Source organism: Crassostrea angulata, chromosome 4 (genome assembly GCF_025612915.1).
Source record: "Crassostrea angulata isolate pt1a10 chromosome 4, ASM2561291v2, whole genome shotgun sequence".
Classification (NCBI taxonomy): domain Eukaryota; kingdom Metazoa; phylum Mollusca; class Bivalvia; order Ostreida; family Ostreidae; genus Magallana; species Magallana angulata.
Window position 1 is genome coordinate 13,619,629 of NC_069114.1, and position 15,402 is coordinate 13,635,030.

The following is a 15,402-nucleotide window of genomic DNA, read 5'->3' on the forward strand; positions in this document are numbered from 1 at the left end:
AGAATTTAAACAGCAGAATGGAAATCTTTTTAATGCTCTTTTACATTTTTTAACAAAATAAATGTAAGTAATATTTGATAGCATATGAACAGAAAGTACCAAATGATTGATTAAATTGACATATACATGTATATTGATCAAGTTTTTATTCAATTAAGATTAGTTATAGAATTTTGATATGGGAGACATTGACTTTATTTATAGAAGCGACAGTCTTTGTCCATTTATGTTTCCTGTTTCCATATTTAATTTATTCAAATGGAATATCACGAATACCTATTGACTTGCAAATATAACTCGGATGTATAAATCAATCCGCACGATTTGGTTCAGGCCTAAGGTTCATCACGGAATATACGAGGAAGTTCACGGATATTGCACATGTCTATGCATGCAATGACTCTGATGTCGGAAATCATGCAAAAAAAAAAAAAAAAACCAAGGTAGCCAGTTCAATCTCGTGACATTTGATTGCATTGTACAGTAAATAAAGGGACACGTGTCTTATACATGTATTGTACATATAAGTCATTTTTTTTAAAATTAGAATTTTCGAACACCCCCGCCCACGGATAAGGGATTTGAGGCTTGGCGGAATTTCAAATCAACAAAGCCATATTAATGGCAAATTAAGCACATAATTATGTAAAACTCAAACAAAATGGGAGCTATTTGAAACATATTTATCAATATTTTGAAAATTTGATCACAAGAAATCTCTTTGTAATTTAAGAATTCCTTGTCATAGGTTGTAAATTGAAGTAGGTAGATTTACCAACACCCCTAGAGAAGATAGATAATGTAATAGATGCAATTCTAACAGTATAGATGATGAAATTCATTTTTTGAATACATGTGAAAAATATGATCACCAGAGAAAAGATCTATTTCAAAATAATTGTTTATTAAAAACAAACTTCCAAATTTTTCAGTTTTAGATAGTGAACAAATACTTTTTTGGTTACTTAATACAAGATAAAACAAGGAAATTGTAAAGTGGGAAAATTTATAAATGATTACATTCTATAGTAGCAGTGACATAAATAACAATTGTGTATTAGAAAGATATACTGATTTAAACTGGGAACACTTTAGAATAGGGACCGCGAGATTTCGATCAGTTGCCAATCTCTGTTATTTATGTCTCTGATAGTAGTTATACATTTTATTTTATAAACGTACATTGTACTCTTCTTATCTGAAATGGTACAATATTGTTGGAATTAACAATGTCATTTACTAAAAGTGTTATACTTTAATAATTGTTATAGTATTTATTGGCATATCTCTCTCTTGTAATTGTAATAATTTGATGCTTCTCTGTTCTGTAGCCATTTTCACAAAAATTCTTACGACAAATATTTGACTTAAGTAAAAAAAATCTTGCTGGGAAGTTTGTTTTCACAAAACTCTTAAGAAAATCCCAAGTGTAAAATGTGTCGTAACTTTACGGCTGCTGCCATGCACCTACTGTTCTGTATGACGGACAACAGAGGACCATAATTTACAGTTCATGTGAGCCATAGTGTTACAAACAAATAGGAAAAAATTATATTAATTAAGAACCGTGTGAGAAATGTATGACCACGAAAAGGTTTCAAGATAAAACTTTAATTATATTGTTTTGCATTTATTGGACCCTAAATAAAAGTGCATTTTTTTATTCTAGAGAAGTACGGGGTATTAGAGAAAACTTCAGAGGAAATGGCTCGAAAAGCATACATGAATGAAATATTCTGTGTCTTGTGATGCAGTGTATTGTGCTCCATGTGAATTGCTCGGCAGTCAACGTGATGATGCCAAAGACCGTACATTAGAGAGAAAGCTTAAATCTTATTTAATAAGATTTAAGCTTTCTCACAGATGTACATTCTTTAGATAAAAATTAAATTAATCACGCCATCAATCAGACACTTCTTTGTCTTCTTTATTGTTTATTTCATGACGATGATGAAATATGCATTTTACGTACACATTAAAAACTATACATTGTAGTTATTTTGATGAAACTCTTACTTCTGGATACATTAAATCAAGTGTCTGAAATGATGAAAACTCACCTGCTTCCGGGGGCTTCGCCTCCTGGGCCCCCACCAAACTCCTGTCTTAATTTGCTTTCACAATTAATACACAAACCTTAGCCACGCCCCTAGCTGTTAGCCAACTTTTTTTGTTTTGAAAGTGAAAATTTTCATATTTATTTTTCTTTGCGAATATGCTAGCTGAAAATGTAGTGATGAGATTGGTCCTTTAAAATTTTATTTTTATGAAGAGGTTAGTTGGATAAAAAGGAAATTGCCTTGCATCTAGAAACATACTATCGTAAACTGTCAAATGAACATATTTACACCAGATATCTGCTTTTTCTCACAATTAGCAAATTTTGATTAAAACTGCAATGGCAACATCATGAGCAGTGTAACACCTATTTTAACTCGCATACGTCATGAAACGTGTCAAATTCTTTCTGAAATAGTGAAAATTGAAAACTTTGGATTTGATTTTGAAGACACTACAGAGGCATAATTGAAAGCTGCTGCAGGAGAAAAGAAATTGACTACATGAGAGAGAATAATACAAGTACAACTATAAATTCATGACACACAAAGGAACAAGTGCACGCCCTAACCTCTAAGGTGTTAAGCAGAAAAGAAGCCTAGCAATTTATTATAATTAGCGGATGAAAAAAAACCCCAATCTTTTCTTCTCAGGCCTCGGAAAACTGAAATGAAGGGTAAAAAGGCGCAATAGAAGGAATTTTTAACCATTGAATCTACATGTAAACCATCAAACGGAACAAGAAACGGAAAAATTAAAAAAAAAAAAACTAATGGAAGGAAATTTTTAAAACAAGACTTGAAACAATCAACAAAACAAGAAAAAAGCAGCCAAAAACGAAACAGAAATACAAAGGCCTACAATAAATATACAAACATGAGGCAGTAGGCAAAGAGAATAAAAAGCGTCATTATGCAAGTGAACAAGAAACATCAAGGCAAGACAACATTAAAGTCCTGTACGCTATCATCCGGTTTCTCACTAGAAAATGATTCGACCAGTCCCTAACACAAAGGACATGGAATGAAAGATTGTTACCAAACTAAAGCTCAGCCAACAAGTATGTAAGAAAAGGGAAAAAACATCCTTCTGTAGATCTCTTAGATCCAACTTCCAGCGTCCTTCAAAAACAAAAATACGCAGAAATAAATATATATTTTAAAAACTATTAAGGCTCCAGAACCAGACAACATCCCTGCAGAAGGCGCAAATTAAAAGCACACATAGATATGTTTCACCGATTGTTTTATGAATTCTAAAGTTAGATCTCGAAGAAAAAGAATGTATAACCACATTGAAAAAAGGTAACCACGTAAACCTAACCCCAAGAATTTTATTTGTATCAACTATAGTTAGGGATGCACACTGTTTCTGTCTCACTTCAGACAAATAAAAAAAGAAAGCATTATATAAAATTCTCATATTGAAATATAGGTGACATTATTGAATGCAGAGTCACGTAATACGTGATGAAAAAGGAAATAAAACTTTTTGACAACTTTACAGAAATGATCTCTTTGCCTTTTGCTGCATCTGTTTAAAGTTAGTAAGATCTTTAACTAAACCACTATAAATAGTCAAACCATAATTCAGTCAATATTATTTTAACAATCAACGGACATTGCTAAGACATTAAATTGACAGATCATCAGACCATCAATGAAGAGTCCCAAGATCAGCACAATGAAGACCAAGGTGCTCAAAGCAAAATCTATAACGTGGAAAAATAAGTAATGAAATGAACACTAAATACGTGAAATGAACACTAAATTGAACACTAAATGAAATAAACACTACAAGGGTATTGGACATGAATAAAAACAAGAGAAATTTTTGTTTAAAAACTAATGCCCCCTCCATCTGCGAAGAAAATAAACGGAAACTACAAATAAATGGAATTTTTTAAAGTCCAAGGCACATAACTCTGTCAAAATACGAGCGTACCCAAAATCAAACTTGGCCTAGATATTATTATGACAAACCTTTTTATTAAATTTCATTTTAATATGTGCATCCTCTGCCAAGAAAATGAAAGGAAACTGCAAATAATTGGTATTTTTCCACGTTCAAGGTGCATAACTCTGTCGAAAATTGCTCGATCATACCCAAAGTTTGATATTATTATGATGATTCTGTATACCAAATTCCATTTCAATAGGTGCATCCTATGCAAAGAAAATGAACGGAAACTGTTGGTGGACCGATCGACCGAGAGACAGCAGCGAAGCAATATGTCTTCCCCTCTTCGAAGGAGGGCATAAAAAGAATGCAAAAAGAAACAGCAAAATAAGATATACTTTATTATGGTGCCCTATAAAGATTAAAGGGCAACATCAGGAAAGTGTTAGACTAAAATTAGTCTAAGATAAGACTATTACATTCCAACATAAAAAAAACATTGCTCCGAAATCAAGTAAAAAACCAAATTGCTTTGAATAATCAAAATCAGTTTGCAATGGTTATAAAGGACCGTTCGTATTTTGAACGCCTGCAAGTGAAATGATGTGCATTTTCTCAGGAATTACATTTACAGATAGGATAGATATTGAAGTTTGTTCAAGCCATGATCGCCAAGGATAGGATTGGGCAACAAAGGGGAGGGGGTCGATTATTTACATAAGAATGTAAAGAGAAAAATCTTTTAAAGTCCTTTTCTCAAAAACAAAAATCAAAAAAGCTGTAACTTGTGTGGAAACATCCTTAGAAAGTGTTTGAAATTGAATTGAAGGTTGTTCAATTTATGATCCCTTGGGATTTGATGGGGCTACATTGGTGGGGGTAAATTTTTCATTGGGATAAAGTAAATTATTTTCAAAAAGTGTTATAATATATAGTATTACTTACATGCAGGCTTTGACATTGTTGATTCAAAATTGTTTAGGCTGTGGACCCTAAACAAATATTGGGTCCCACATGTGTTTAAAGTCTGATGTAAGTTTATATATTAATGAACAATTGTTTAAGATATTCTTGAGAACTGCAACGCTTAATATATGATATAGCTACAAAATCATCCTGTTATAAAAGGGGCTCAATACTTAGTACAACACGCCGGTAGATTTAAATTTCAAAATTAACATGAATACAGGGATTGAAGATGCGATATTAGTGAATGACTATAATGGAAACATTTACGAAACTCTATCGTAGGTTCTTCTTCCGACAACTTATGTTTATTTTTGATTAAATACACAGTTTGCAAGAGCCATTTGAAAAGAAGTAAAAACATTCATTGTTTATATCATTATGACAATAAGAATCAAGGATACTTATATAAGAAGGCATCACCACATTAGTTCACGGATTTGCAAAAGATGTACCACATTCTATTGAGAATAGTAATCCAAATACTTAAAGACGGATATTGTTTTCTTGTCCCATTGTCCGACTAAGAGGTTATTTTCTTCATCTACACAAAGTCCACATGGATTCTTTAGACCAAATTCCTCGTTTATTAATAAGGCAATAAAACTTCCATTCTCATCGACAATGTGAACAGTATTGGATGCCCCGTCACATATTAGAAGGTGTCCTAAGTCATCAGTGCAGATTCCATTTGGAGAAAATGTCCTTTGACTCGACCCTTGATAGGAAAATTTGTGTCTTCCTGATTTCGATACAACTACGACAGCTTTCTTTCTGTGGTCAGAGGTGCAAACATCTTCGTTCTTGTTTTCGCAAATGTACGTTGGGAATTCATACAGACGTTTCTTGGTCATATTCTTATTGTATTCCCGTATCATTAATCCATCATTGTCGTATCTTTTAATTTTACTCTTAATTTTAGACCCTTGTGTCTCTTTGACCGTACCCACGAAAATGTCCTTAGTTATCTTAGAACAGAACACACATTTCGGAACCCAATCTTCTGTACTAATGAACTCTGTCACCTCTTTTTCAATCGTAATTTTACTGATGACCCTCTTTTCTTTGTCCGCGAAAAGCAGATCTCTAGCCTTGTTTGTCGAATGATATCCTTCACCCCCAGCAGCATTGATCTTCTGTAAGAGTTTACCATGTAAATCGGCTTGGACGATAACGCATCTAGTGTCACTTACCCATAATCTGTCGATGTCAAATGAAATGTGGCACCCATCATGGACTCCGTTTACATTTATTTCCTTCAACTTTTTAACGGCTGCTGACCTTCTTAAAACCATTTCTGGTTTTATTTTTGTTTTATCTGGTATCTTCTGCTTTGTATCTAATGTCAATTTATCATCAATATCCACAATCCGTTTTGCACCGTTTGCTTTAAGCCTGACACTACCGAACAATTTGGACACTTCCTCAATAGTGGCTCTTCTTGGTTCGTACTCATAAGTATCAGGAGTGTGAGTTTCAGGAATAGGAATGGTTTTTATTGTCGTATTTTCCCTTTGACTGACTATGATGTCATTTTTATCTGTATTCAGAAGTTTCGATTCATATGTTTGTCTGAGATTAGTTAGATATGATATAAAATCTGTTAAAGTATCTTCTTCATTATTAAGATTTTCGATAATATCTTTTTCTATTTTTCCAAGTTTGTCAATTTCACCAGAAACTACATAATCGACAAAAGTTTTAAGAGAATCAGCTTTGGATTTCAAACCCCTTCTAATGTTTTTAAACATATCTTTTATATTTGTAACATCTTCTCCGACATTACGAACAATATTGTTAGACGTTGGTATTAAATGTTCCCGAATTTTCGATATTTCGCTTGTACGTGTTTCAGAATAACATTCATACAATTCTCTCATATCAAGGAATAAATGGTCCTTGTGAAATGGCTTTACAGTGCATTTCTTACAGACAAAAGTCTCGCAGTTCGAACATAATTTACACAGGTTTTCGTCAGTGTGTAATTGACACTTCTCATTTAGGAATTTAAAAATTTCCTGGTCTGAAAATTGGGTGACCTTGTGGTGTGATGTCATTTGGTCCACACTGTGTTTGTCCTTGCAGGAATCACATAGTTTAAGACCGCAGATGTTACAGTGGAAGTCACAGCGTTCTTCACATTGGTCACAATTTAGATGGAATTGTGAAATTCCAAAGCCAGTAGCCATATTTCAAACCTATTTAAATACAAACACATAAAAAATACAATAAAATGGTTCCGAAAAGAGGTGTAACTAGATACAATCTCGTTACGAGTAACGAGTAGGTCTTCCGTTCAATTTTTAAACGATACGATTAAGATATCATTTAATATTTATTCGTTTGATGAGATATCGGCGCTTCTGATTGGTTGAAAAATTTCTTTGATACCTGCATCAATAAAATTTTTGCCGGATCTACTTTTCTCAACTGTTCTGATTAAACACTATTTATAGAATGGGAATTTCCAAGATAAACACTGTCAACAAAATGTAAAGTTGTGTCTGTCAGCAAACAAAATGCAACCTTGTGAATATAAAAACTTGAAAGTTTAACCTTCAAAATTAAACAAAACACATTGTTAAATTAAGCGTCTTCTCACGATTATGTCTGCTTGAGATCAATCAACATTTACAGCGAGGCTGGCTGTTTCTTTTCCAGGAATATTATAACGAAAAAATAGGCCTATAAACTTTCACGGTAACACTGCTGTTCAAATTTGGTAACGATAATTTTTTAAATTTACACACGTAGATAATCGGTCATCAGAATAAGCGTCGTAAAGAAAAGCTATGAGTACTCAGTAACTAATGCATCAACTCCTTCGGTGCATTCCAAGCGGCAGATATACCATTTAAGTACATCACTGGCTATCTAGTTACCACAACGTGTACAAAAGTCGCTTATACTACTGTTCTTTGTCGATATATCAGCTATTTTCGTCCACGATCGCCTTTCCTTGGATGTCCAGTTGCATATTTCAGCGATCTCACATGAAAACTAGTTTTATTACGAGTTTTTCTGCACAGTGAATAATATCACAAGCTATCGCATGTATTTTTCTTTCGTTTTCAATTTAGCCGGTTCAGATTTTAACTCGCTATTTAATTCAGCACAATAGCTCTGCATCAGCTGAAGGCGCATCCATTTTGAATATTGTTGCTGTTGTTGTTTTGTATTCATACGCGCCGCTTCATTTACATTATTTACATTTCTGATCAATGACACTTCACATTTTTTTATTTGAAAATGTTTAATTAAATGATAAGAAATGAAGATAATAATTTTTCTATTGATCGACGTATCAAAGAAAAAATTGACCGGAAAACTTTTTCATCAATGCGCTACGCGCATTGATGAAGTTTTCCGGTCAATTTTTTCTTTGATACGTCGATCAATAGAAAAATTATTATCTTCATTTCTTAAATCAATGAAATTTCAGAATTCCCCCTCAACCACTCCCTTTTAGATAATGCATACGATTGTCAATATCCCTTGAAATGTTTAACAAAGAGTTTTGCTTTTTTACATACAGCACATTAAAAATTGAAGATTTTAGTCCCCTATGATCCCTAGTTACGTCATCAATTGGTTTGGCAATGAGTTTTACAAACTGATATTGCTACGACCAACAACTTTGTTTCTGTAATGCATTACAAAATCTTGATCATTTTTAAGGTATGTGTAATAGATTTTACGAGTGTCTTGGCCCCTAATTTAAGAGGCCAACCCCTTTTTTCTTGAGTTCATTCGAAACATCTCACAGATACTAACATTTTTTGTTCTTACACTTATCTAGAATTGTTGTTCATTTTTTAGATACAAATGATTGAATAGTTTACGGGCCAGCCCTGTAGATCCTTAATGGTGACAGACTTTGGTGCTTTGATAAATGGAATCGATTAGAATTATTAATGCAAACATTTTCTCTTCTACAATGCTTAACAAAGTATGTCTCCTTTTCTATTATATATTTAAATATATTGCGTCAAAGTTTTAGTACTTTGGCCCCTAAAAATCCCTAATTACGTAATAAATGGGCGTGGCAATGATTTTACCTGATAGATATTGTGACGATCAACAACTTTGCTTCTATAATGCATTACAAAATCTTTATCTTTTTAAGGTATGTGTAATAGACTTTACGAGTGTCTTGGCCCCTAATTTAAGAGACCAGCCCCTTTTTTCTTGAGTTCATTCGAAAGGTCTCACGAATACTAACATTTTTTGTTCTTACACTTATCTAGAATTGTTGTTCATTTTTGAGATACAAATGATTAAATAGTTTACGGGCCAGTCCTCTAGATCCTTAATGGGGACAGACTTTGGTGCTTTGATAAATGGAATCGATTAGAATTATTAATGCAAACATTTTCTCTTCTACAATGCTTAACAATGTATGTCTCCTTTTCTAAATATATTGCGTCAAAGTTTTAGTACTTTGGCCCCTTAAAATCCCTAGTTACGTAATAAATGGGCGTGGCAATGATTTTTTCTGATAGATATTGTTACGATCAACAACTTTGCTTCTATAATGCATTACAACATTTTTATCATTTTTAAGTTATTTGTAATAGAGTTAACAAGTGTCTTGGCCCCTAAAAAAAGGGACCAGCCCCTTTTTCTTGATTTTGTTGGAAAGAACCTTTGATTATCTACTACTTTTGTGATATATGTCTTAACAAAATATCAACTGATAAAAAGATAGAGATCAAAACATATGAAAATATTGAATAAAAATTCGCACTCAATTTTCGTGCACAGGCGAGCTCCAAGAAATGGCGCCACTGGCGTAAAACAACATAATAGTGCACAACTTCAAACTATAGACTACCTATCCTGAAAATTTCATAGTCATATCTCTGACAGTTTCTGAGATCAGCTCTGCACAAAGTTGGTCGTAAAAATGTACAAAATGGCCGATAAATCGGTACCGGAAGTGACGACAGGAAAAATCTCAAAAATGTATTAAGTTTACATCAAGTCCCATCTTCGATTCTGTGAAAAAATAGTTGAAATCGGTTGAACAGTTTTCGAGAAATCTCGTGCACAAAATTTGGAGAAAAAAATAGTAAGAAACAGTACGAAAACTATAAGGTCTTCCGGAAACGGAAGACATTAATAATATTTTATCTCTGCGTTAGTAAGTCTTCTCCTTTTGGTTTTCAAAACATAGAAGATTTGTGTCATTCTTTTCATTCTTTTATTATCAAGCAGAAAATTTAAACGCATGCCATTTAAACACATTTCAACAAATTCAAAAGCTTAGTTCAATATCGAAAACTCTACTTCTTGAATCGATATAAAATATAACATTAAGGCTGGCCTTCTTACCTCGTCTTTGACGAAAAGAACTCTCGTTTTCTAAATGATGCACTCTAATAGTCCTGTAAACAGAAGAAACGACGGCATTTTATAATTTGTCGACACATTTCGAAACTGAAAGTCGACTAGTACTAGTATGTGAATGCTAGTTATAAGTATGCAAAATAGTTTTCCTATCTACGATGTCCTTGCACTTGGTTATTTTTACCTTGTTTATTGTTTATGCTTGATCGCTTTCTAGCCATTGCTGTATGTGCATAATGTGAGGAGCCAAAAGGGGAAGGAAATACCAATATATATATATATATATATATATATATATATATATATATATATATATATATATATATATATATATATATATATATATGGGCGGATGAAATATTGATCACACGTGTAGAATACTAAGTTCAAGTTATAAACCCTGGATTCTTTTAATATGTCCCCTTGCCCTTAAACCCAGCAGTGCATAGCAATTTCTTGTTGTGACAGGAACTGGGATTGGATTTTAGCAGATATTAAATATAGATCTGTATTTGTGTAATTTTGTGCACCTCCAGATTTTAGAACAGTTACCTGTATGAAGATAGACGTCGCAGCGGCGAGATCTTGAGAAATACATGTATGTTGTACTCACTTACCACAATGTAAATTACGCAAAGTAACTTCTTTACGTGGAAGAACCTCAAGTAGATCTCATTTTCTATTCACTTCATTTTATTTGTATCAACTATAGTTAGGGATGCACACTGTTTCTGTCTCACTTCAGACAAATAAAAAAAGAAAACATTATATAAAATTCTCATATTGAAATATAGGTGACATTATTGAATGCAGAGTCACGTAATACGTGATGAAAAAGGAAATAAAACTTTTTGACAACTTTACAGAAGTGATCTCTTTGCCTTTTGCTGCATCTGTTTGCAGTTAGTAAGATCTTTAACTAAACCACTATAAATGGTCAAAACATAATTCAGTCAATATTATTTTAACAATCAACGGACATTGCTAAGACATTAAATTGACAGATCATCAGACCATCAATGAAGAGTCCCAAGATCAGCACAATGAAGATCAAGGTGCTCAAAGCAAAATCTAAAACGTGGAAAAATAAGTAATGAAATGAACACAAAATACGTGAAATGAACACTAAATTTAACACTAAATGAAATAAACACTACAAGGGTATTGGACATAAATAAAAACAAGAGAAATTTTTGTTTAAAAACTAATGCCCTCTCCATCTGCGAAGAAAATAAACGGAAACTACAAATAAATGGAATTTTTTTAAGTCCAAGGCACATAACTCTGTCAAAATACGAGCGTACCCAAAATCAAACTTGGCCTAGATATTATTATGACAAACCTTTTTATTAAATTTCATTTTAATATTAGCATCCTCTGCCAAGAAAATGAAAGGAAACTGCAAATAATTGGTATTTTTCCACGTTCAAGGTGCATAACTCTGTCGAAAATTGCTCGATCATACCCAAAGTTTGATATTATTATGATGATTCTGTATACCAAATTCCATTTCAATAGGTGCATCCTATGCAAAGAAAATGAACGGAAACTGTTGGTGGACCGATCGACCGAGAGACAGCAGCGAAGCAATATGTCTTCCCTTCTTCAAAGGAGGGCATAAAAAGAATGCAAAAAGAAACAGCAAAATAAGATATACTTTATTATGGTACCCTATAAAGAATAAAGGGCAACATCAGGAAAGTGTTAGACTAAAATTAGTCTAAGATAAGACTATTACATTCCAACATAAAAAAAACATTGCTCCGAAATCAAGTAAAAAACCAAATTGCTTTGAATAATCAAAATCAGTTTGCAATGGCAATAAAGGACCGTTCGTATTTTGAACGCCTGCAAGTGAAATGATGTGCATTTTCACAGGAATTACATTTACAGATAGGATAAATATTGAAGTTTGTTCAAGCCATGAACGCCAAGGTTAGGATAGGGCAACAAATGGAACGGGGTCGATTATTTACATAGGAATGTAAAGAGAAAAATCTTTTAAAATCCTTTTCTCAAAAACAAAAATAAAAAAAAGCTGTAACTTGTGTGGAAACACCCTTAGGAAGTGTTTGAAATTGAATTGAAGGTTGTTCAATTTATGATCCCTTGGGATTTGATGGGGCTACATTGGTGGGGGTAAGATTTTCATTGGGATAAAGTAAATTATTTTCAAAAAGTGTTATAATATATAGTATTACTTACATGCAGGCCTTGACATTGTTGATTCAAAATTGTTTAGGCTGTGGACCCTAAACAAATTTTGGGTCCCACATGTGTTTAAAGTCTGATGTAAGTTTATATATTCATGAACAATTGTTTAAGATATTCCTGAGAACTGCAACGCTTAATATATGATATAGTTACAAAATCATCCTGTTATAAAAGGGGCTCAATACTTAGTACAACACGCCGGTATATTTAAATTTCAAATTTAACATGAATACAGGGATTGAAGATGCGATATTCGTGAATGACTACATTTACATTTACGAAACTCTTTCGTAGGTTCTTCTTCCGACAACTTATGTTTATTTTTGATTAAATACACGGTTTGCAAGAGCCATTTCAAAAGAAGTAAAAACATTCATTGTTTATATCATTATGACAATAAGAATTAAGGATACTTATATAAGAAGGCATCACATTAGTTCACGGATTTGCAAAAGATGTACCACATTCTATTGAGAACAGTAATCCAAATACTTAAAGATGGATATTGTTTTCTTGTCCCATTGTCCGACTAAGAGGTTATTTTCTTCATCTACACAAAGTCCACATGGATTCTTTAGACCAAATTCCTCGTTTATTAATAAGGCAATAAAACTTCCATTCTCATCGACAATGTGAACAGTATTGGATGCCCCTCACATATTAGAAGGTGTCCTAAGTCATCAGTGCAGATTCCATTTGGAGAAAATGTCCTTTGACTCGACCCTTGATAGGAAAATTTGTGTCTTCCTGATTTCGATATAACTACGACAGCTTTCTTTCTGTGGTCAGAAGTGCAAACATCTTCGTTCTTGTTTTCGCAAATGTACGTTGGGAATTCATACACACGTTGCTTTGTCATATTCTTATTGTATTCCCGTATCATTAATCCATCATTGTCGTATCTTTTAATTTTACTCTTAATTTTAGACCCTTGTGTCTCTTTGACCGTACCCACAAAAATGTCCTTAGTTATCTTAGAACAGAACACACATTTCGGAACCCAATCTTCTGTACTAATGAACTTCTTTTTCAATCGTAATTTTACTGATGACCCTCTTTTCTTTGTCCGCGAAAAGCAGATCTCTAGCCTTGTTTGTCGAATGATATCCTTCACCCCCAGCAGCATTGATCTTCTGTAAGAGTTTACCATGTAAATCGGCTTGGACGATAACGCATCTAGTGTCACTTACCCATAATCTGTCGATGTCAAATGAAATGTGGCACCCATCATGGACTCCGTTTACATTTATTTCCTTCAACTTTTTAACGGCTGCTGACCTTCTTAAAACCATTTCTGGTTTTATTTTTGTTTTATCTGGTATCTTCTGCTTTGTATCTAATGTCAATTTATCATCAATATCCACAATCCGTTTTGCACCGTTTGCTTTAAGCCTGACACTACCGAACAATTTGGACACTTCCTCAATAGTGGCTCTTCTTGGTTCGTACTCATAAGTATCAGGAGTGTGAGTTTCAGGAATAGGAATGGTTTTTATTGTCGTATTTTCCCTTTGACTGACTATGATGTCATTTTTATCTGTATTCAGAAGTTTCGATTCATATGTTTGTCTGAGATTAGTTAGATATGATATAAAATCTGTTAAAGTATCTTCTTCATTGTTAAGATTTTCGATAATATCTTTTTCGATTTTTCCAAGTTTGTCAATTTCACCAGAAACTACATTATCGACAAAAGTTTTAAGAGCATCAGCTTCGGATTTCAAACCCCTTCTAATGTTTTCAAACATGTCTTTTATATTTGTAACATCTTCTCCGACATCACGAACAATATTGTAAGACGTTGGTATTAAATGTTCCCGAATTTTCGATATTTCACTTCTTCGTGTTTCAGAATAACATTTATACAAATTTCTCATTTCAAGAAATAAATGGTCCTTGTGAATAGGCCTTACAGAGCATTTCGTGCAGACGAAAGTCTCGCAGTTCGAACATAATTTACATAGGTTTTCGTCAGTGTGTATTTGACACTTCTCATTGAGGAATTTAAAAATTTCCTGGCCTGAAAATTGAATGACCTTGTGGTGTGATGTTACTGGGTCCACACTGTGTTTTTCTTTGCAGGAATCACATAGTTTAAGACCGCATATGTTACAGTTGAAGCCACAACGTTCTTCACATTGGTCACAATTAAGATGGAATTGTGGAGTTCCAAAGCCAGTAGCCATGTCTCAATCCTATCCAAATACAAACACGTACATCAAAAATACAAAAGAACGGTTCCGAAAAAGAGATATAATCATAGTTTATCTGTGCGTTGGTTTGTGTTTTTCAAAAAAATGTGTTATTCTTTTAATTCTTTTATTATCGAGCAGAAAATTCTAACGCATGACATTTAAACACATTTCAATAGATTCAAAAGCTTTGAATATCAAAAATAATACCACTTGCATTAATAAAAAATTATGACTTTATGGCTAGCCTTCTTACCTTCGTCTTTGGCGAAAAAAAATCTCGTTTTCTTAATCATGTACACTACATGTAATAGTCCTGTAAACATAAAAATGTCGGCATTATATAATTTGTCGTCATATTTCGAAACAGAAAGTCGACTAGTACTGGCATTTAAATACTAGTTATAAGCATGCACAATAGTTTTCCTATATACGATGTCTTAGCACTTGGGTATTTTTATCTTGTATATGCTTGATCGCTTTCTGGCCATTGCTGTATGTACATTATGTGAGGTGCAAAGAGGGAAAGGAAATAGAAGATAGATAGATAGATAGATAGATAGATAGATAGATAGATAGATAGATAGATAGATAGATATGCGCACCATATTCAAAGCCTAGACGAAGCAATTCAATTGAAATGTCTAGAGGCTTAACACTTTGAGATGGTCACCATTTCAATGATGCCTACAGATTTAAAAGTTAATAGGTTTATCACAATCAT

The 15,402-nt window shown here is 33.2% G+C and overlaps 2 protein-coding genes across 5 annotated transcripts; both read right to left on the minus strand.

The window, feature by feature from the left end:
* Nucleotides 1-3,874: 3,874 nt before the first annotated feature.
* LOC128182426 (uncharacterized) lies at nucleotides 3,875-10,433 on the minus strand. 3 transcript variants are annotated; one of them, XM_052851045.1, is made up of 2 exons: nucleotides 10,258-10,433; nucleotides 3,875-7,121 (listed from the first exon to the last, which is right to left on the minus strand). In XM_052851045.1, the coding sequence occupies exon 2, from the start codon at nucleotides 7,110-7,112 to the stop codon at nucleotides 5,385-5,387; it is 1,728 nt and encodes a 575-aa protein (XP_052707005.1). In that variant the 5' UTR covers nucleotides 7,113-7,121; nucleotides 10,258-10,433; the 3' UTR covers nucleotides 3,875-5,384. The 3 variants fall into 3 exon arrangements, with proteins under 3 accessions (XP_052707005.1, XP_052707006.1, XP_052707004.1); XM_052851046.1 differs by lacking the exon at nucleotides 10,258-10,433 and adding an exon at nucleotides 9,758-9,933; XM_052851044.1 differs by lacking the exon at nucleotides 10,258-10,433 and adding an exon at nucleotides 9,671-9,933.
* LOC128182427 (E3 ubiquitin-protein ligase TRIM33-like) lies at nucleotides 10,273-15,117 on the minus strand. 2 transcript variants are annotated; one of them, XM_052851049.1, is made up of 4 exons: nucleotides 14,935-15,116; nucleotides 13,677-14,681; nucleotides 10,890-11,011; nucleotides 10,273-10,310 (listed from the first exon to the last, which is right to left on the minus strand). In XM_052851049.1, the coding sequence occupies exons 2-3, from the start codon at nucleotides 14,670-14,672 to the stop codon at nucleotides 11,009-11,011; spliced, it is 999 nt and encodes a 332-aa protein (XP_052707009.1). In that variant the 5' UTR covers nucleotides 14,673-14,681; nucleotides 14,935-15,116; the 3' UTR covers nucleotides 10,273-10,310; nucleotides 10,890-11,008. The 2 variants fall into 2 exon arrangements, with proteins under 2 accessions (XP_052707009.1, XP_052707008.1); XM_052851048.1 differs by lacking the exons at nucleotides 10,273-10,310; nucleotides 10,890-11,011 and adding an exon at nucleotides 11,654-11,875 and having other exon boundaries at nucleotides 14,935-15,117.
* Nucleotides 15,118-15,402: the final 285 nt, after the last annotated feature.

What these genes read in the sequence shown, in the direction of transcription:
- LOC128182426 (XM_052851045.1), bottom strand. Translation starts at nt 7,112, where the DNA reads ATGGCTACTGGCTTTGGAATTTCACAATTCCATCTAAATTGTGACCAA.
- LOC128182427 (XM_052851048.1), bottom strand. Translation starts at nt 14,672, where the DNA reads ATGGCTACTGGCTTTGGAACTCCACAATTCCATCTTAATTGTGACCAA. An exon ending in TTGACATCGACAGATTATGG is followed by an intron (nt 11,876 to 13,676) that starts GTAAGTGACACT and finishes CCTCCTTTGAAG; the next exon opens with AAGGGAAGACATATTGCTTC.